Source organism: Sinohyriopsis cumingii, chromosome 14 (genome assembly GCF_028554795.1).
Source record: "Sinohyriopsis cumingii isolate HCF-2022 chromosome 14, ASM2855479v2, whole genome shotgun sequence".
Classification (NCBI taxonomy): domain Eukaryota; kingdom Metazoa; phylum Mollusca; class Bivalvia; order Unionida; family Unionidae; genus Sinohyriopsis; species Sinohyriopsis cumingii.
In genome coordinates this window covers 59,272,495-59,294,372 of record NC_142974.1, presented here as the reverse complement: position 1 = coordinate 59,294,372, position 21,878 = coordinate 59,272,495, and the positions used below count along the sequence as shown (strand labels likewise).

The following is a 21,878-nucleotide window of genomic DNA, read 5'->3' as shown; positions in this document are numbered from 1 at the left end:
AGATCTCATATTTTCTTCATGAGAGTCTTGCTTAATCTCCCAGGAGACTCAATATTTTATTCAAACTTGGCAAAAGAAAAAGTTGACCACTTGTTTCATTTTAAAACTATTTGCTTTGAATCTTTTACAATAACTCTGCTCTGACAAAAATATCGATATTGACTACACGTCCCAATGTAAAATCTCAAAATAAGAAATTCAAAGAATGTTAGAGAAACTGGAGACAGTTATAGGAATGTGGAGGAGTCTTTATATTCTCAGATCTTTCAATCTCAAAGACCCTGTGGTGCCAACATCCGAACCATCAATAGGATTTTCGCCATGCCGTAATATCTTGTTCGGTTGTTAAAATGCTACACTGGCCTGATCGCCTAAGAAATCACAATTACTCTGTTGCTATCAAAACAGTTTCTTGCTACAAACCTTACTGCTTCAAATGGATGTGATTTTTTTATACTTGTTTTCAATTTTTAGAAAATCATTTCCAAATTCTAATCATACAGACATACTGTGCTACTCTCTGCAGGACCTATGACATTTTATCCATGAATTTGTTACATATTTCCTCCATTTTACTTTATCTGAACTTAGTTCTTGTATAAAACTATCTAGCAACAACCTATAAACAGTCAGCTATTGGGAATAATTGTGACTAACAGTAAAACTCAGTCTTATCCTATTAAAGGCCTTGGGGAAAGGAAAGAAAAAGACATGCTATAAAATGTAAAATTTATTTGTGCTTGACCATTCATCTTAAAACCTTCACTGGACATTACTTCTTTCAGCAACATTCATGAACTCTATGTTCAGCAATATTCAAGTAAACTAGATTCTTTTCAATACTAGATGGCAATTTGCAAGATTTCTATATGAACCTAAACAAACAAATTTCACATGCTCATCAAATACATTTCTTTATGAATAAAAGAAAGTTTTGTCATTATTGATATCAACACATGAGACCAAGTGGGGCCTGAGATCATTCACCTAACCTACACTGACCTAAACCAAACACGTAATAGCAAAACGATATGGATCTGAAAAAAGAGCTTACTTTAATCATGTAGGTTGGTCATCCCATCATGATTATGACACGACACAGTGTGAATATGCACGGTAATGATTGAGATGCAACAGGATATGTGTTGGTAAATGAACAAAAATGATTTTTACATGATTCGTAACAGGTATGCATCACTGAAAGTAGGCTACAACATGCTCTGCAAATTGCATTTAACAGCTATGGCTTATCAGTCCAAGGTAAATACCAATTTCAAATGCAAGCACTAATTATACAGATTAATCTTATCAGACGTACACATTATCCTTTTATCAATGATGTTCTTTCCCATATTTCTCAGTTTAATGGTATGTGTACAGTTCCAGAGTAACCTGATTGATACATTATTGTAAAGAAAGATTTCTTTATCATCTCTGAATATACAATAAGGTTCCTTGACAAGTTGCAAACCAAGTAAAACTAAAAAGAGATAAAATTTGTTTACAAAAATCAACCTTTAACAGAGACAAAGAAATATTCATTCATGTGTTTTAAATCTCTTACTCAACTGTGTACTTGAAATCTCGACTAATCAAATAAAACTAGCATATACACATTTTACAAAAGCAATGTAATTCTTGCATATATAAGACCACAGAACTTGCAAGATTTTATGTATAAAAAATTAACTGAAATTAATATATAGGCAACCCCAGTCTAAAACGACCAAGATGATAGTTTACCTGGAAATCAGATGAAACTGTTGACCAAGTGTAGAATTTTCATTGCAGCATCAATACATGTCATCTGATTGCAAGACATTTTATATACTGTAAAAGCTAATAAAATTATCTATAAATGGCATGTTTTCGTTTTATATTTGATGCCATATTAATGGAATTATTACTTTATAATTATCAAAAGTAAGATTTCACACGTTATTGGAAATAAGCACTGATCATGCTGTGTTCGTGTGACACCTGTCTTCTTTGTTACAAAATGTGGGATATAAAAGCTCCATGAATATTCTTGAAATTTTCAATCCAATCAGAGGAGATGTAAACAATTTGGTTACTAGTTGTAGCATGTTCCTATGATATTCCTACACAAAGAAATAATCCCTCAAACTTTACACAGACTTGACCAAAATTTTGGTAATTTAAATAAATGCATCATATATCATCAAACTCGGCATATTCCAATCTTTATTTTGCTACCAAATTTATATATCGGACACGTTTATAAACCAACTGCAACAAGCATTGAATTTGTAAAACATTTTAATATCCCTGTATCAATTTCATCTGCCATATTCAAATTTTTTCTAACAGCTGATAACAATGTCAACTTTTCCACAATTGATGTGCACAAAGTAAACTTATTATTACTTTCGTACAAATTGGTGTGCCAGAAGAACATGCTCAGATGATTTGTTTTAATAGCTTTTCTCGTATTAACACTTGTTGTACGGTTAAGACAGTATACAGTCGCAAAATGAACACGCAATGCATAGATTTTTGTCTACTAAAACTGCACTCAAGTTGTCGATGCTGTAAATATCTGAGCTGACAAACAGCCATCAGTTTTAAAATACGTCCATTTTCCACAAAACAGGCCTTCTTAAAGTCTTGATTACTTCCCATTTCCAGAAGACTGCTATTCAAGGACACCAAATTAACATAGCTGTTCAAAAGAACACACACACACACAAATATATATATATATATATATATATACACACACACACACACAATTCCTTTGAAAATCAACCAAGTAAATATAACTTTAATATACTGTATTCTCTGTCTCCACTGGTACAGCATCACAAGCAAGGTCACAAACTTGGTTAATAAAGCCCATGCATTTAAAAAATTTTTAGAAACGTTCTACTGATCACTTATACAAAAAATGAATATCATCAACAGGATCATAAGAAGCAAAACAATCTTTCTTAAATGACTCGTCTAAATGCATTAAGTTATTAATTTTGTACCTTAAATGTTGACTATTTTATGGTGCAATGACCTCAGATTGCCTCTAGTCGGCCCTGATCTGTGTCAGCATGCATGCAAAGCATTATTTCCTCCACATATGCCCTTGGGACATTTTCTCACTGATAATCCTACTACATTATCTGCTAATTAATCTGGCCCAGCATATGTCAGGCATCTGAAAAGTAATTAACGTGGCCCAACATGTGTCAGGCATTTTAAGTTTAATTACTCTGGCCCAACATGTGTCAGGCATTTGAAATGTAATCAATCTGGGATAAAATTTTGTTTCAGTTTTCATAGTTGAGATTATGCTCCAAACTTTCACAGCATCTCACATAATCATACCCTAGCCTTCACTCTAACCCATAACCCTTTGATCATCGCAACTCAAATCGTTCTTGCAGTCAATTTGTATTAGCACTGAGAATTGTTCCTCATGATAATACATCCATCAGATTTCGTGACAGGACATGCAGTTATAGTTATATGCAAAACCTTGACGTTTGCTATTCCATGCCAACAAAAACAAAGCCAGCTGAAAAGCGATACTTGTTAACTGCCTACGCTTTGCTGCTAGACAAAATTAATATTTTTTATAGATAGAATATGATTTATGCCAGTCATTTTTTTTTACAATACATTGATAAAATGCAGATTTTCAATCATCTGTGCTGTACATTAGTACATCTCCACTGGCAACTTTTTACAGTACATACATTTTTTCCATCTTATAATCCTCAGCAAGCAACATGTGTGCCTTAGGTGCTATCATAAAGCTTGGATTATTTATGAAAATAAAGCATGCAAGGTTTAAAAATACCAAAGGATCAATTTTCATGGTTGTTAAATTTCAGGGTGTGAATTAATAATACATTTATTCATATATAGGGATTAATCGAATGTCAGTACAATACTGGCTGTATAGTACTAATCTGAAGGAGAAAAAAATTTAAACACCTTTTTTTTAAAGAGTTATCTCTCTTAGCACAAGTGTTGACCAAACAATAACACTCATAAATGAATTAAAGCAAATGTAAACAAGAACGAGTTTCTATTCTCAGTTCCATGAAACTTACTACGGTACTTAATTTCTTTATTTTTTTTTATTTGCACAAACTCTGTTGCAAAAGTTAACATGATAAGGAATGATTATCTTCGATTGTTTTAATAAAGAATTAATGCAACTGGATAAGATATGACAAAGTGATGATATTTTAAGGTGAAAATCAGTAATACTAAGAAACTACATGACCCATCAGGTAAATACATGGTAAAATTTTTTTGATAAAATGATTACTGGATTTCCATGGCAATTTGTAGCAAGAATTTAGGCCTCCGGTCAGTTCACTTGGACCAAAACCCATGTTTCTGCATAAAAGTCAAAATCTGGATTCAGTATTCAGTTTTTTTGCTTATGTACTAATTCCTTGAGCTTTCAAACATTTGGGTACATATCAATTATATACAGTATATACCTTCAGATTAAGTTTATGTCCAAAGCAGGGTATATAGTGCATACATTTACCTATGTATTTATGGCTCAGAAGATGAGACTACATCATGAAATTTTTACACCAGAAGGAAATGACAAATAATGATTATTAAAGAATAATGAATTTATCACATTTTGACCATAGTCTACAAAGATGAATGTGATTACACATATACAGTTGCCATCAATTCTTAAATAGTGCTCCTGCAGGATATTGTTTACAAGTATGCAGGCAAGATGGGCAACCATATATCCTTGGGCCTTTTATTCCTTCCTTGTACAACAATGAAGCATTCTTCTGTAAATCTGTAGCAGTGGAAGGAGTGGCACACACTGATCCAACGAGAGCACTATTTGCGATATGATCGTAATATTCAAAGACTAACACTTTGGGTACAAGCCTTTTAACATATGTCGGCTTTGTCCAATTGTGTTTAAATTTTGTTATTTAAACATTTACTTTTATCTCTATTACAAAAGTAAATTATATACAATAAAACATGTACTATAAAATAAATCCTTCTGAACAAGTACACAAAAAATACAGATTTTTTTTCTTCAAGTTATCCAAATTGTTCATGTAATTGTAATTTGTAACCTGAAAGACGTTCACATATTTTCATTTACCCACATTTATAAACTCATACACAATGATGAAATACCTAGAACATGTAGACAGCAAAAGAAAATTGGTAGCGAGGACAAGTGAAATCAGGCCTGTGCATCATCCAGAAATTATAGGCTTTATATCCATTATTATACATACTAAATGATGTGTATCATAATATGTAATGGTTTGAAGATATCCACATAAAGCACATTGTAATATTTAACTTTCATTGTGATATGCATCTTCATGCACCCAATTCTTCAAGTATGGCAATCGTCTTACTGGCCATAACAAATGTTAATCTCATGACACTAGACTGGTAGACAATTATCTTAATGGTCATGACAAATGTTAATCACATGACACCAGACTGGTAGACAATTACCTTAATGGTCATGACAAATGTTAATCTCATGACACTAGACTGATAGACAATTATCTTGATGGTCATGACAAATGTTAATCTCATAACACTAGACTGGTAGACAATTATCTTAATGGTCATGACAAATGTTAATCTCATGATACTAGACTGGTAGACAGTTATCTTACTTGCAATGACAAATGGAATACTCAAGACACTTAACTGGTACATGATTTTCAGGAGCAGACCATATTCACACAATCTGATCTCGTACATCATTTAATGTTATCTGAATACATTTAATGTTTTCGGATACATTCACTGTTCCCATTATAGCTAATAATCTATTCATACTAAAAGAGAAACAAATCTGCTTTTAATGAAATTTATATTTTTTTCTCTAGTTATTTGCATGCACTGATGGACAACATTCAATAACTGTTCCAGTGTATTACATCATAACGAATAAGAAATGACTAGACTTGAGCTCATACATTCAGAAAGAAATATCACAATGCTGATGTCCGTCATCTGCAAAACTGTTGGGATAGATATATTATTATCAAATATCTACATAAATAAATGCATGAAAAAACTATGATCCTCTTTTCCTGGGTTTCACATCCTTAACAGATTCATAATTATGTGAAATAAATCAGTTTAATCACTGGTTGCTGAATTTTACAATAGATGCATATGTTTCGATCAAAACTCATAAATTTTGAATAAAACTGATAAATTAGTCAAAGTTAGCTTTTAGTGTTCAAAATGTTTACAAAAAGATTCAGATTCCATAGAATCTAGTTTAGTAGCAGTAAATCAGAAAAGGAAAATCTATATACTTAAAATTAATTTGGTTGGGAATTGTAACAAACGTGAAAAAGAACCAACATAAGTGTCCCGCTTTGAAGCCTTCTATAAGAATAAATACAAAAACAAACATTTTCACAAATATAATGAAAGAGATTCTCTATACAGAATAATACTATCATAATACTGCTAAATAACAGCAGTTATCACCATTCATACCCAAACAGATGCCCAACCATCCATCATGTGGTCACCAGTCCAATGATTCCTCGTTTGTGCAACAATGAAAACTTACGACCTTTAATATAAATACTGGCAAAAATTGGTCCAAAAATTATTGATGAAATGTATGCTCCAAAAGGTGAAATGAATGTAAATCCGTTATTAGTGTCCTCTTCAGAAAAAGTTGCAGCAGATACTCTCTTCTTGTTTGAAATGTAATTGGTTCAGATGCAACTGAACATGAAAATCCACAGAAATATTGGAATAGTTTTGCTTGAAATCATGTTCCTTCTCCCAAAAGCCCAGACGGAGTAGTCTACAATTATAACTGTACTATTTCAATGGACACGAATTCCAACAACAGTATGGATTATTACTGATTAATTCTGACAGTACTGTAGATTAAACAAAAACAAATCCTGCTAGCAATTGTATAATTACTTTGTTTTGATGTTCAGAAGTAACAACATTGCTGTTTAGCACACTGTTTGATTAGCATTCTACAAAAGATACTTTCTTTTTGTTGTAATTGTCTCAAACTCTTCTGTCCATGACACATGTATGCATTTAGAGAAAATATGTCCATTCACAAATGTGTTGAATGAAAATAAGAATCCACAGCAAAATAAAAAGCATCTGCCATTTACCCAGCTTTTTATGTACATACAAGTTCATCAATGCAATCACACTGTGTCCTAGAGATCGTTGATCAGATTTCAGTCGTGTTATTTGTCCACCACAGCGACTTTCTTGCCCCAGTTGGTAACGTACTCGTACATCATAAAGACAATGCAAATGTTTGGAGTTACATGCCACAAATACACGACTACTCCCTTGTACAGGCCCCGTGGACCCTCGTACCTGAACAGACAAAATCATGTGCAGAATATTTTGCAAAATAAAACAAAAAGCATCGAAAGGAGCATTATTCAAAAGCAGAGCTTGGTAGTTACAAAGTGACAAATCATCACAATACACAATATATAATTTTTTAATATACACTATTACAAACAAAATATAAGGTAAAATACTTGCACACACAAAAAATCAAAAGCAAAAATTATTCAAAAGAAGTGCTTGGTAATTACAAAGTGACAATCAATCGAATACACAAGATACTTCTTCAATAAATGCCATCATGAATAATTTATTTGACCTCCATATGAAGTAAGGAAGTATGCACTTGTGTACACAGCATTTCCTTTCTTTGAGGAAAAACTTCACTTTTTGAAAAAAGTAATGTCTTTGCGGGAAAGGGATTATATCTCGTTTAGTAAGGTAACACATGCATAGATAAACGTATTATGCAAAACCTTCTAAAAGACAAGGTTTTGGCATATTTTTAATTGTGTTCTTAACTTCATACATTTTGGTAAACAAGAATGCACATGAATGTTTTATAGAAAACAATTAAACTTTTTCAAACCTTCAAATGAGTGCTTTATAAAAGAAGCAAATCATGTACATATGTTCCCCATAGCACAACTTGAAGAGTAAGAAAAAAGCAAACTGACTTCAAATATATTAAGTGGACAGACTTCTCATTATAGCAAGGCAATTTAAATTCAAATATACTGGGAAGGGTCAATGCAACAATGTAACAAAAGCTATCAGTTTTGACACTCAGGCTGCAACAAATTCAATTGCAAAAGATTGCTTCTAATGTGAACAATGAATCTTAAACATAGTTTATCCACAAACTATATTTAACAATCATTAGTTTGCAAGGGACCAAACGGAAAAGGAACCAGGAAATAATAATAATAATAATAAACAGGACAAATGGAGAAAAAAAATGGAAATGTCTGGCGACAGAAATGTGTGCAAGACAGGTACTTAAAATTAAAATCTGAATAGACTTAAAAATGTCAATAATCATGAAATGTTCTACTGCTTTAAAGACTCTAATGTACCATAATGAATTTTTTTTATAACTGAATGCGTCAAGACTACTGCTTATGACAGGTCCAAATTTAGACCATCAATGCTGGCTTCGGCCAGTGACAAAATAGAAAAAACCTGTGTCGATGAAGCTATGAGCAAACGCTTTCCTGCTTTTAGTCTGTGTGTTTATTTGGTGGGTTTAATGCCCATTTTCAGTATATGATATGCTATACGTTGAGCACCATGCATTTAGTGGAGAAAGAAGCCGTAAAGAACCACCCCAACCCATGGGAAGCTAACAGCATGCTTTCTCACATATCCACATCAGCCAAGCCAAGACTCAAACCAACATGGCCAGAGGTGAGATGTGAGTGATCAGTAAAGGCAAGTGCATCAGACTGCTCTACCACCTTTCTGCTTTTACATGTAATTTGTCCAAGAAACTATGCAGCCTGGTCCAATTAATCTAACGCAGGAGTACATATATCACACAACGATAAAATCTGGAACAATTTCACAAATGTCTAAGTCATATCCAATTATATATCCCAAACTTTTACCTAAACTGATTTATGGACATGTCTTTCATTGGTTAATGAGACAATACTAGATTATGGACAGGTCTTTTATTGCTAATGAGACCATATTAGATTATGGACGGGTCTTTTATTGCTAAATGAGACCATACTAGATTATGGACAGGTCTTGTATTGCTAAATGAGACCATACTAGATTATGGACAGGTCTTTTATTGCCAAATGAGACCATACTAGATTATGGACAGGTCTTTTATTGCTAAATGAGACCATACTAGATTATGGACGGGTCTTTCATTGCTAAATGAGACCATACTAAATTATGGACGGGTCTTTTATTGCTAAATGAGACCATACTAGATTATGGACGGGTCTCTTATTGCTAAATGAGACCATACTAGATTATGGACGGGTCTTTTATTGCTAAATGAGACCATACTAGATTTATGGACAGGTCTTTTATTGCTAAATGAGACCATACTAGATTATGACCAGGTCTTTTATTGCTAAATGAGACCATACTAGATTATGGACGGGTCTTTTATTGCTAAATGAGACCATACTAGATTTATGGACAGGTCTTTTATTGCTAAATGAGACCATATTAAATTATGGATATGTCTTTCATTGGCTAAGTCGTATCCAATTATATATCCCAAACGTTTACCTAAACTGATTTATGGACATGTCTTTCACTGGCTAAATGAGACCATACTAGATTATGGACATGTCTTTCATTGGCTAAATGAGACCATACTATATTATGGACATGTCTTTCATTGGCTAAATGAGACCATACTAGATTACGGATGGGTCTTTTATTGTTTAACGTGACCATACAATATTATGGATTTGTCTTTGGTTGGTATAATGAGACAATACCAGATTATAACCACAAAACTACACACCATGAACATTCACATGATCTGAAATTGAAGCATTCTGATATCAACAGTAGCCAGACCATTTGAATCTCTCATAGCCACAAAAAAGACTGTACCACAAACGATATTCCCTAGTTATGACCTTGACATATGGGCTAGAGACTTAACTACTGTATAACAAGATTTTAACCTGGGTCATGTTTCATCAAGATATCAAGTGATTGAAGTCGCCAGAAACCTAGCCACTGACTTGCATTAACACTTATGACAGGTATGTATGTGTGTGTGTTGGATTTTTAACGTAGCTTTAACAATTTTTCAGTCGCAGTGTGGCAGTTTATAGTGATGTCTAGCACTGGGGCATCATGAAACAGACATGAAGCATTATGTCCCACCCAGTCACATTATCTTGACACCAGGCAGACCAATCCTAACACTAACCCATTCATGCTGAGCGCCAAGTGAGGCAGCTGTTAGTACCATTTTTGTAAGTCTTTCGTATTACTCAGACGGGGATCAAACCCACAACCTCCCGCATCCAAGGTGGACACTCTAACCACTAGGCCATCGGAGCGGTCTATATGACAGGCATGTGCAAATTCTTTCAGTGTACAGCCTGGATAAGCAACCTTAAATTCATACCCTATGATTTAAATAAGTAGATAAACCAGATCACAGGCCATTAGTTGCACATGCCGGCCTTATGACCTTGATCATGAGGGTAGAGGTTATGATTTGTGAATATACATAAACACCACCAAGATATATAATGGGTATAACTTTCACCAAAATATCTTTACTGTTTCAAACGCTATGCCTGTATATGGATGGAGGTCACAGATTTATGCTTTCCATTATGGTGACCTTGAGACAAGAGGTATAGTTGCTGATTTATGCTTTCCATTGCGATGACCGTGGAATTCGGGGGGGGGTTGGGTATGGTTATGTTATGTGACAATGCCTCGGTGTCAGATATAACTGCTTCAAATTTCAGATTCAGAGTATCATTCCTGATGATGATACACATCACTGATGCAGTGCATCTTTGCTGTGACCTTCATCTAAAGGCACAAAGCATGGGAATGATAGGCAACATGACATCTACAGATTATACACAAGGAAGTAAAGTTTCTTGAAAATCTTTCCAACCATTACAATGTTATGGGCTATAGAAGAAAACATTAACAGACAGGCAATGAAATAATACAACACCAAGTTAAGATGGCATTATAAAAATACAATTATGTGAATCCTCTTACTTGCAATTACTAAATTTTGATGAATTCAGGATTCATTGATTTTGGAACATTGTTGTTCTTGTTCTAGGGTTTAACACCATTTTTCAGCACAAGATAGGCTATACATGGCGGCCAGTATAAATGGTGGAGGAAGAACCCTGGGAAACCAAGGGAAGAACCACCGACCCACGAGAAGCTACTGGCAGGCTTTTACATGTACCCACACTAGCCAAGCCTTGGACTCGAACCCACGCAGACAGAGGTGAGATGGCAGTGATCCGAAACGGTGAGCGCTTTAGACCACTCGGGGCCCCTGATTTTGGAATACAAAATTTTAAGATACATTCACGTTGGCACCAGAATCATGTATAATTATATTTTAATCAATATCAACTGATTTAAAATAAATTTGCCAATTCTGCTCCCAACATTTTCATGATTGCAGAACAAATTGCGCAAGTTTATTATGTGCCAAAATTTCATGGTTGACTGCAATAAAGGATTACGTCGCCTTGTTGTAACTTACTTTAAAACTTGTTTAATGACATCCATAACACCAGCGTAATGTCTGTGCTGGTCCTGGAGTCGAGTTCGTAACACCTGATACGGGTATGTCACAGATGCAGCTATTGTCTTGGAGACTGCAGCGAATGTGAGGTACTCAAGTGATGTCTGAAATGAATTATACAAGACTTGCTGACACTTACATATTAGGATGAATCCAATCTAATCACTCTTTCTGTCACTGTTACATATTGGCATGAATCCAACATAATCACTCTTTCTGTCACTTACATATTGGCATGAATCCAACAAATAATTATTAAACATAGCATGCAGGTTATCCAAGTTTTCCCTACCATGCAACCCACCCCACCCTGCAGGGTATATATGTCCAAGTGTTATACAATTTGATTTTTATTCATATTATCATGTTGTAGTAATATTTTTAAAGACTTGTTACCTATTTCCAGCAACACACCAAAATTCGAAAAGCAAACAAGTTTAATGTTGATTATATAGTTACATTTTACATTTCAGCCAAATTTTCAAAGTTCAAAGACAATATAATAACAAAATGGCAAGTTCTACATGACAAAATCGGCATCTTCAATTTAATAACTTACTAATTTATGAAGAGCAGCAATGCTGTGTTTACTAAAACCTTAAAACTGCTGATTTGCTGTTGTAATCAGATTTAGAGCCACCATAGACACATTTCAGGAATATATTTTGAATAGTAGGCTGGTGTTATTATTGTCTGCAGTAAAACTGGAAGGTGTGCAGTTTACGCCATCTGGTGATTATTTATTTATATTACCACTAACGAGTAGGCAATGCTTAAGTCCTGCATCTAACATAAAAGAGCATCTGGCATCTTTGTGAAAAGTTTGGTTGAAACCTCTCTGCTGCAGTTCTATAGCAAACAGAAAGGATGATTCCCATACCCTATGAAGAAAGAAGCCAACACATATTTTAGAAGTTTATTATTCTTTACGAAAACCTAGAGTTATATACGTCTGTGGGTAATCTATTTTTTATGCACAATAGAAAAATGGGGGTAATACTTGGATGTGTGTTATATTCACTAATTTACAGAAATCACTCTTTCTGACACTGTTACACATTAGGATGAATCCAACCTCATCACCCTTACTGACGCTATTACACACTAAGATGAATCCATCATCATCACTCTTTCTGACACTGTTACACATTAGGATGAATCCATCCTCATCACTCTTACTGACACTATTACACACTTTAGATGAATCCAACCTCATCACTCTTACTGACACATTAAGATGAATCCATCCTCATCACTCTTACTGACACATTAAGATGAATCCATTATCATCACTCTTACTGACACTATTACACACTAAGATGAATCCAACCTCATCACTCTTACTGACACATTAACATGAATCCAGCCTCATCACTCTTACTGACACTATTACACATTAAGATGAATCCATCCTCATCACTCTTACTGACACATTAAGATGAATCCAGCCTCATCATTCTTGCTGACACCATTACACATTAAGATGAATACCAACCCAATCACTCTAAAAAATTTGACATGGTAGCATAATTATATTGATTACCAATTATTCTGTTAACTCCAGCTCTCATCGACATATTTGTGCAAGTTTATTCCCACCACATTCTGCATGATTGTCCTGGTTTATCCACTACCAACTCCTCCCTATACCCCACCCCTTCTGCATCTGTGTGCTGGACTGTCAACATACACCCTCCTTCTGTGCTCTTCTTCGTCTATATGCTGGTTTGTCCACACATACCCCTCTTTCTGGGCTCTTCATCATCAGTATGCTTGTACCTTCTGCATCTATGTATTGTACTGGTCTATCCTTCACCTGCATGTTGGTTAATCTGCCCCACCCAATTCTGCATTTATGCAATGGCTTACACCCCCTTTTCCGCATACGTGTGAGGTTTATTCCCCACCCCACCGCCTTCTCCACCTTTATGCTGGTTAATTTCTCCCCACCTATGCATCTGACTTGTAAAAACCTGATCATACTGATTATTCATGTTGCCACCACTGCCACTACTAGATAAATGATACCCATGATTAACCATTCTTATGTACCCCCTGCAAACTCAGGTATGTAAAATAGGCCCAGTATGCCCTACTACATGTCACAAGGGGCCAACTAATGAAGGCAACCTTCTACCTCGATATATGCCCATGACAATGGTCTACCCAAGGAGGTTGTGGAGTTATGACAAGAATGATGCTTACATTGAAAATTTTGTTTTCTATTTCAAGGATTTATTTTTTTTCTTATCATTCTTTTTTGTGTGTTTGTGTGATTTGGTATGACTCAGCCAGGGATGGAACCCACGACTTCTATCTTTGTTTTGTACTCTGTTTTTATATACCAAGATTACCTTGACTGTACATCAACAAAATTGTGCTCAGGTGACATACATATTTATGCACATACACATACTTTTCCCCATTACGGAACAATTCTGAGGAAATGTATTCTATAAAACTAAGTCTATAAAGACTGCAAGCTTGAGAAATTGTCCTATATTGTAACTTTACGAGACATCTGCAGAGAGGCAAAATAACACATGGAATATGTACTCAGGCTTTGCTAAAGTATTACGAATGTTGTACCTGACTTTATAAACTCATTGTCAACTCTTTTCACCATTTTATATTATTTGAAAAGTGCTTTGTATCTTCCTATCTACTTACAAGTCTCGTATCAACAGATCTGTTAAAATAGATGTTGTATTTATTTTTCATCTCTTCATAGATCATGAACTGTATGGCACCATGTGAGATTCCAAAAACACCCGGAACAAAACCCTGAAAGAAAAGGTAAAAATACTGTTATGCATTACCTATCTGAAAGCAAACTTTAATTTTACTAATGATAGCCCTAATCTTGAGGACAATTAGTCATTGCTGTGTAAATAAATTATCTGTACAATACAGATTTTGAAATGTAATTATATTTTACATGTCAGCTTGACTTAAGGTTTGACAGTAGTCATGGAAAAAGAACACCTAAGGCCAAAAACTCTGAGGCCAAGATGCAACTGTACTATTTTCACATTCATTTATAACAAAGAATGTTAAAATGGCTTTCCCTTGTAAATTTCACATTTGCTGCCAGACAGACAAAATACAAACCTTATAAAGGCCTCGTACTCCCTCCAGTCTATAAATTTTTAATAAAGCATCTACTGTTCCGTTGTAGTATACACCTTTTGTAGTCGCTCCAGCAGACTGTTCATATTGAAGACAAAGTCGTGTCTTTGCTACCCACAGAGGATTGGTGAGTATTAACGTAAGAAGTCCTAAAGATAAATCAGAAATCATATAAATGCAAAAGACAGATTTAGTAAAAGTTTTCAGGATATATCAAAATATAAATACATTGAAAAATTTAGCAAATGTTTCAGTATAAAATCAAACTTATTGCCCATGGAACTGCCATGTAAATACAGGCAGGATTCGAACCAGCACCGTTGAAAGGTCATTATGTAAATACAGGCAGGATTTGAGCCAGCACCGTTCTTTTCAGGAGTCTGCCACTCTAACACACTTAACCACCATGTCTTTGTAGCAGACAATACATACAACATGCAGGCCATGGAATTCTAGCTCTAACCTACAAGCAAGCTTCACATTGTACCTGCATTGTTTATGATAAAAAAAAATCCCAACAAAAGTGTTTTTAAAATCTTACTTCAGACTCAGACATGGTAACTTGACATCAGCAAATAGTAACAGGTTTAACCATTTACTTAAATGACAAGATGAAAACAAGAGTTTTCCATCTCAGCAAGATAGAACTCCATTCTTGTTAAACCAAAACTGATAGGGTTCTTTCTTACCTTAAGTGCATGCCATTCACAAAGTTTGGTACCGGTAAATTGACAATATTTGAAATTACATGAAAACAAAATCTGGTAACAAACAGATGGACAGATAATATCAAAACATAATACGTTCAACAGAGATCAATCTGTGTGCGATGTATAAACAGAACAACAAGTCACCACTATGTGGATTTTCACTAAGGTGGGCTCAAAAGCAAAGCTAAATGCAAGCCATAATTAACAATCAATTCTAAATAAAAATATTTCAGAATCATCTAGAATTCCATAAAAAATTCAGCAAATGTAAACTGTCAGTAGCTATGCACTGCATTTCAGCAGACTTCTACAAACATGGAATGTTTTTAATGCCAAAATTATTTGAAATGGGAAATTACATGCATCTTAAAATCTGTACAGACTTAAATTTTCATAGTCATTACTAGACACAACAGGGATGTGGACATAAATGCACTATTGGAATAAAGTAGCCAGACCTTAAGGTTTTTCTTGATGGAAAAGTGCAACCAGGCAGAGCACAATGGTCAAATTATGGAGAACATATGACAGACAAAAGGAAAGCCATAATCTAGTGACTTAAGATGCAGCAATGACAAAGAAAATCCATAAAGGGATTTAGAAAATATAAGTTACTGAAAAACGTTTTTAAAAACACAGACAACTGAAAGACAATGCTAATGCTGTTGACAAAATGACTAAGTTCTGCTTCGTATACACATGACGGCAATGCAAAGTTACTCATGATAACATCATTACTTACTTGTGTGAATATTCACTTACCTATTGCAACAGGAAGTAGGAATCCTGACGGCATGGTATGACTGACGTCCCTTAATCAGCCAAGACATTATTAAGATTACAACAAGAATCAATCAATAGAAATTATAAATGCCTGATGTGACTGACCTTTCTTACTAACATTCAGGTTACAAAAGAATCAATCAATGGAGAGATCAATGTACAGATAGGAAAGTCTTTACAAACTAACTTACCAGCTTCAGATGCAGCCACGATGTGTCTCCCCGGTCCAAGCGCATATTTGGCATCTCCACCCTGCATCCACGTCTTAATGTTATTGTAACTAGAAGGGACAAAATTTACGTTATAACTTGACTGGAAATCTGGTTTACAAATCTTTATTTTTTTCTCCAAATTAATATTTCCAGAATAATGAAATTATAATAGATGGCTTGTAAACTGAGTGAGTACAACTATTAATGAAAATTGCAAAATTATTACATTTGTTGAAACATGGCATTTTTGGTAAAAGTTTTATTCAAATGTAACTCTAAGTTCTAGAGACAGACCTGCCAACCCTAACAAGACCTTCTCAGTTAGGCACTCAAATTTTTTTTCCTCAAGTGTGACCAGTTTTTAATAAGGTGTAACAAAATATCATGCACTGCTATTGCCAAACTGGAAAACATGCATTTAAAGGTGTGATTCAAGTCTGTTGCCCAGACGCCAAGAGTTGTGATCAGATCAAATTTTTTTAAAGTTTACTTCAACTTTTATCACCTACGGTAAAGTTTCACAAACTGCACCAAACCCTACAGAGCTCAATGGCTTCTTGATATCTCACAACTTGATGTTATCCTGAGAAGAACAAATTTCATGTGAGCCCTGCTGGCCTCAAAATCATTGCATGCCGTCCAATAATATAAATGTTGCCCTTCCTGCTTTTCCCCCACCAATCTGAATATTCCATTTTATTCTTCTGCAGAAATGTTGCTGGAATGCTGGAACTCACAATTTGCACAGCACTGGCTGGAGATCCATGTGGCATGCAATACACTTTCTAGCTTTGTTGACTATTCCAAAGCATACTAGCAGTATTTATTCCTAAGTGAACTTTTATGATGTGATTGATATCAGTCAGGACAATTTCCCTGATGCAATCTTTGTCTTGAAACTTTAAGTAACGCAATGTGACTGGTCAGGAGCTGACGACACACTTGCCCAATACCAACTGGTCACTTGCCCAATACTAATTGGTCACTTAAAGCTTCCAATGGTAGAGTGAATTTTTCAAAAGAGGAAGTGCCAATTCAGGGCAAAATAGTATTTCTTTCCAATGAAAAGCATGTTCAAAAAAAAATAAAACATGAAAGGAAGGCAGAAGAAAAAGAGTATATATTGAACACATTTATGGGGTTGCATGGGGAGGGGTTTGCCCCCCACCCCACCCAAAGACTCAATTTCAGATATGATTTTAGGCCAAATGTACAGCGTGAGAACTAATTTTGATAAGGTAAACTGTATTCTGTAATAAGTCTGAAGTAGAGGACTCGGAAATATATTACCCTGAGGTTAATTTGTTATTTTATAATATACTAAATCATTGATACTTACAAAAAGAAATAGAGTCCCCACGAACTGCCAGCACCCCACACATTTGGTGTGACCCCCTGATATAGTCCTGCAAATCCATTAGTTTTACATATAGAACGCAAGGCATCCAACATCCCATTGTACTGTGGCCGGTTTGTTATACCAATTCCTTCATTGACTGAAAAAATAATACAGATTTAATATTTCAGTGGAAACCTGCAAACCATATACTTACCTATATTCTTAAATATTCATCTTCAATCTATTTAATCTTCAATTAAACCATCGTTAGGAAAATCAGACAGTGGTGACATTTTTATCCTTCCTTACCATACAAAACTTCATCAGACCCAAAAAAGTTTTTTCCGGTCTACCTACCACTCCTATTTCTCATAGCCTTTGCACTTTTTCTCCATGGCAAAAAAAAATCACATTAAAAATATATTATGTTTCTATAAAAAAAATATTAAAAATAAACACCTGCCTACCCTAATTTTAAAACCAGTGCAATAGGAAACAATTTTTATTTTCTTACCAGCACAAAAGATGTTAAAAAAATAAAAAAATTCACCCTCCGGGTGGGGGATATTCGTCAGAGATGTATCCAGAAAACAGCTAAAATGCAGATTGATCCATATAAACTGCCTGCTTAGCTTTTAGTGACGATTAGTAGAAATGGCCTGAGGTCTGCTAAATAAACGTTCATTTTTTTTATTTCCAACAATCAGCATACACTATAGATCAGTTGAAGAACTACATGTCTCTTGATGCATACAAGCTTTTCCAAGATGGCTTGATCCAAAAAATACTGCACAAGGAAATTAATGGGGTTCATTTGTTGAGAGCAAAGGTACCTACACTTCCATTTATGTCTTTCTCTCTTTCCAAATGCAAATTCAGTTAATTTCCGTTTTAATATCGCAATAGTTAGTTTGTGATGACAGATTTATAGAGTTAAATTCAGTTAAAAAACAATATCATTTTCAATTTGTTTTCTCTAACCATTCGTCCATTTGTGATTTGCTATAACCACACAAGTTTAGTAAAAGGGTTGATTAATAGTACATGTAAACATTCCTCATGTACAAAAAGCTAGAGTACTGTCACAGTCAAAAATTTTGGTACTTTAATAAAGATTACAACTTCTTCTACACCTTTGCATTTGGAACACCTGACAATAACATAAATCGGCATTATGGAAAACATGCTTGTTGTTACACCATATGGTTTTGAGACTCAAAGTGGCACATCTTTGCATACACATTTTCTGCAACGTCACATGAAAGCAATGGACAATTGTTTTCAAATGGCATCACAACTGATAACTGGTCGTGCCGCTAAATGTAATTCTGCAAATTTCTGTGTTGTAATTTTCAAACATAAGTATTCCTGAAATTTTATGTACAAGTTCCTTCGAAAGAAAAGTTTTTTAAAGCTAAAGAAACTGTTCAAGAGAAATTATTTTGGAGACCGGTAGTTAACTGGCTGGATATTAGCTAGGTATCTGAAGACTGCACATAAACCATTTTAACATTAGTGATCAGTTGAACTCACGAGGGTGAGCTGAATACATAGCGCCCACATCAACACATGAAAGAATGGTACAAATTATTTAATAATTTTGTTTAAAAACTCCCTATATTCATTAGTGGATACATTTGCATTACTAAATTCCTAGATACCCCAATTGGTACGACTGGGATGCCATTAGAAACCCAAGTATTACATCAGCTGTATTTAAAGCCTATCTGGAAATATGTATTAAAGTGTTTGCCATGAATGCATACGGTTAGACCATCAGATTCGCAGCTTACTAACATGATTTAAAGTGCGCTTTCTTGATGTTTTAGTTACTCCACACTCCAAATGTATAAGTGCGGTGATTTGATAATATATAATGAATCGGACACCGGCGCCATTCACAATGGCAGAAAAGCGTATTGAAGGTGAAGGTCACATGCCGTCTACGTGCTTATCGCCCGGCGCCTAATGGACTACAAGCGAATACAAATGAAGAATCTTACCTTGAAATCGAATTTTGACTAGATCTAGAGGATGTAGGACTAGTGTAGCAACCACTCCACCACTTATACCAGCCGCTAAATGTTCCCATCTGATATGTTGCAGTAATGTTTTACCCACTACGGTCGACCCAACCGCTCCTTTCACTGTATTTGCATCCATTGTTCCCTTAATTTTTTGTCAAGCTCTAAGGGATAAGTTCGTTATACTAGAAAAAAACGTTCATGATTCTTAGTAGAATCCTGGTTGATCGATGTCCTGTTAGTGGACAAGAGTTGACATGTTTCCCAAGAATTGTGCCCCCCTTTCATCATGCCGATCCACAGCTGATCATCAGTGACATACAAGTGCTAAAATACAAAATCGATCCTCTGAATTATATCCTGGGAAGGGGGATAAATAGTCGTAAGATCCGGTTACGTAATGCTGCTAAAATTAGAGCAACCTCTACTTCTGAGATAATAAAAGGCTAAAATATAATTCTAATAAATTTAAAAATCAACAAATATATACAGAAAATACACATCAGGCATGAAAATTATGGACCGTAACAAGAGATTTTGAGCCCATCTTTTCAGATTAACTCAACTCCACGTCCTAAAGGTTATTTTATAATGTCAAGGACTTGCACATCTGTATATATGATTTACCTATATGGATAATTTACCTGTGATTATATCATTATAATTAGAAAAGGCGTTGACAGTAAAAAGTAAGAAACTGAAATGTAAATCGTGTAAGCAACTTTTAGGCCGATTTGTACACATCGCACGAGAATCTCAGTCGAAATTTTAACAGAAAAGGCATTAGTCAGTTTGTACAAAAATATATGTTATTAAAAAAATATGACCTTTAAATTTGAAAAATAAAGTCTATGTGAATGCGCCAACAGAATGCATTTCAAGCAAAACAAATAAAATGTTAAGAGAAATTACTTCACTTACTTTGTCACATCACTGATATTATTCCTTCAGTCCGCTACGGATACAGCATCCGCGGATACTTTGTAATGCAAATTTGTACGGTGTTAATATGTTTGGTGGCAGTTGCTGTGCACGAGAGTAAGAAGTAAGGCCGAGTATGCGAACAAGATCATCAGCTTGTTTATATAGTACAATCAGTACATGGAATCGTGACCCAACGATACCAGCAGTACACTACCTTGGACGGATAGTGTCAACAATGATGGTTCGGTGTTTTCTCCGGCTGCGTCTCTCTCTCTCTCTCTCTCTCTCTCAGGGGCCCCGAATGGCCGAGTGGTCTAAAACGTTCCCCGTTATGGATCACTGCCATCTCACCTCTGTCTGCGTGGGTTCGAGTCTCAAGTTCGACCAATGTGGGTATGTGAGAAAGCTTGCCAGTAGCTTCTCGCGGGTCGGTGGTTCTTTCCGGGGTTTCCCCGGGTTCTTCCTCCACCATTAATACTGGCCGCCGTGTATAGCCTATCGTGTGCTGAAAATGACGTTAAGCCCTACAACAACAACAACATCTCTCTCTCTCTCTCTCTCTCTCTCTCTCTCTCTCTCTCTCTCTCACACACACACACACACACACACACACAGGGGCCCCGGGTGGCCGAGTGGTCTAAAGCGCTCTCCGTTATGGATCACCTCTGTCTTCGTGGGTTCGAGTCTCAAGTTCGGCCAATGTGAGAAAGCTTGCCAATAGCTTCTCGTGGGTCGGTGGTTCTTTCCGGAGTTTTCCCGGGTTCTTCCTCCACCGTTAATACTGGCCGCCATGTATAGCCTATCCTGTGCTGAAGATGGTGTTAAATCCTACAACAACTCTCTCTCTCTCTCTCTCTCTCTCTCTCTCTCTCTCTCACACACACACACACACACACACACAGTAAAAATATATTTGACGAGATGCGAGGCTATCATTGGATGTTAACGCAGATTGCATCATAGAGTAATAAATTGTTTGTTGCCATTCTCGCACATTTTTGTGAGGCAAATTGAGACTGTTTCTTCGTTCTTTTCAATCATTCAACGTTGTCGTTAACCCAGTAATATAAGGCACTATAACCCGCTATGGGAAATACGTTATGCAAATTAAACGTGGAAACTGGACGATATGTACATCTAAGGAACTTGAACATT

The 21,878-nt window shown here is 35.3% G+C and overlaps 1 protein-coding gene across 2 annotated transcripts in view; it reads right to left on the bottom strand.

Moving 5' to 3' along the window:
- The window catches only part of LOC149783938 (solute carrier family 25 member 32-like), a 29,318-nt gene extending 8,455 nt beyond the window's left edge, over positions 1-20,863 (bottom strand). Inside the window, exons 1-8 of one of the 2 annotated variants that reach the window (XM_089932074.1) lie at positions 20,721-20,863; positions 19,779-20,126; positions 17,776-17,932; positions 16,416-16,504; positions 14,714-14,880; positions 14,273-14,386; positions 11,561-11,706; positions 718-7,353 (exon numbers count right to left, since the gene is read on the bottom strand). In XM_089932074.1, the coding sequence (XP_089788200.1) occupies positions 7,218-7,353; positions 11,561-11,706; positions 14,273-14,386; positions 14,714-14,880; positions 16,416-16,504; positions 17,776-17,932; positions 19,779-19,938 (969 nt within the window). In that variant the 5' untranslated portion in view covers positions 19,939-20,126; positions 20,721-20,863 and the 3' untranslated portion in view covers positions 718-7,217. Of the gene's footprint in view, positions 1-717; positions 7,354-11,560; positions 11,707-14,272; positions 14,387-14,713; positions 14,881-16,415; positions 16,505-17,775; positions 17,933-19,778; positions 20,127-20,720 lie in introns of those variants that run through there. The other variant, XM_089932075.1, reaches the window with a different exon arrangement.
- Between the last annotated feature and the right edge of the window lie 1,015 nt (positions 20,864-21,878).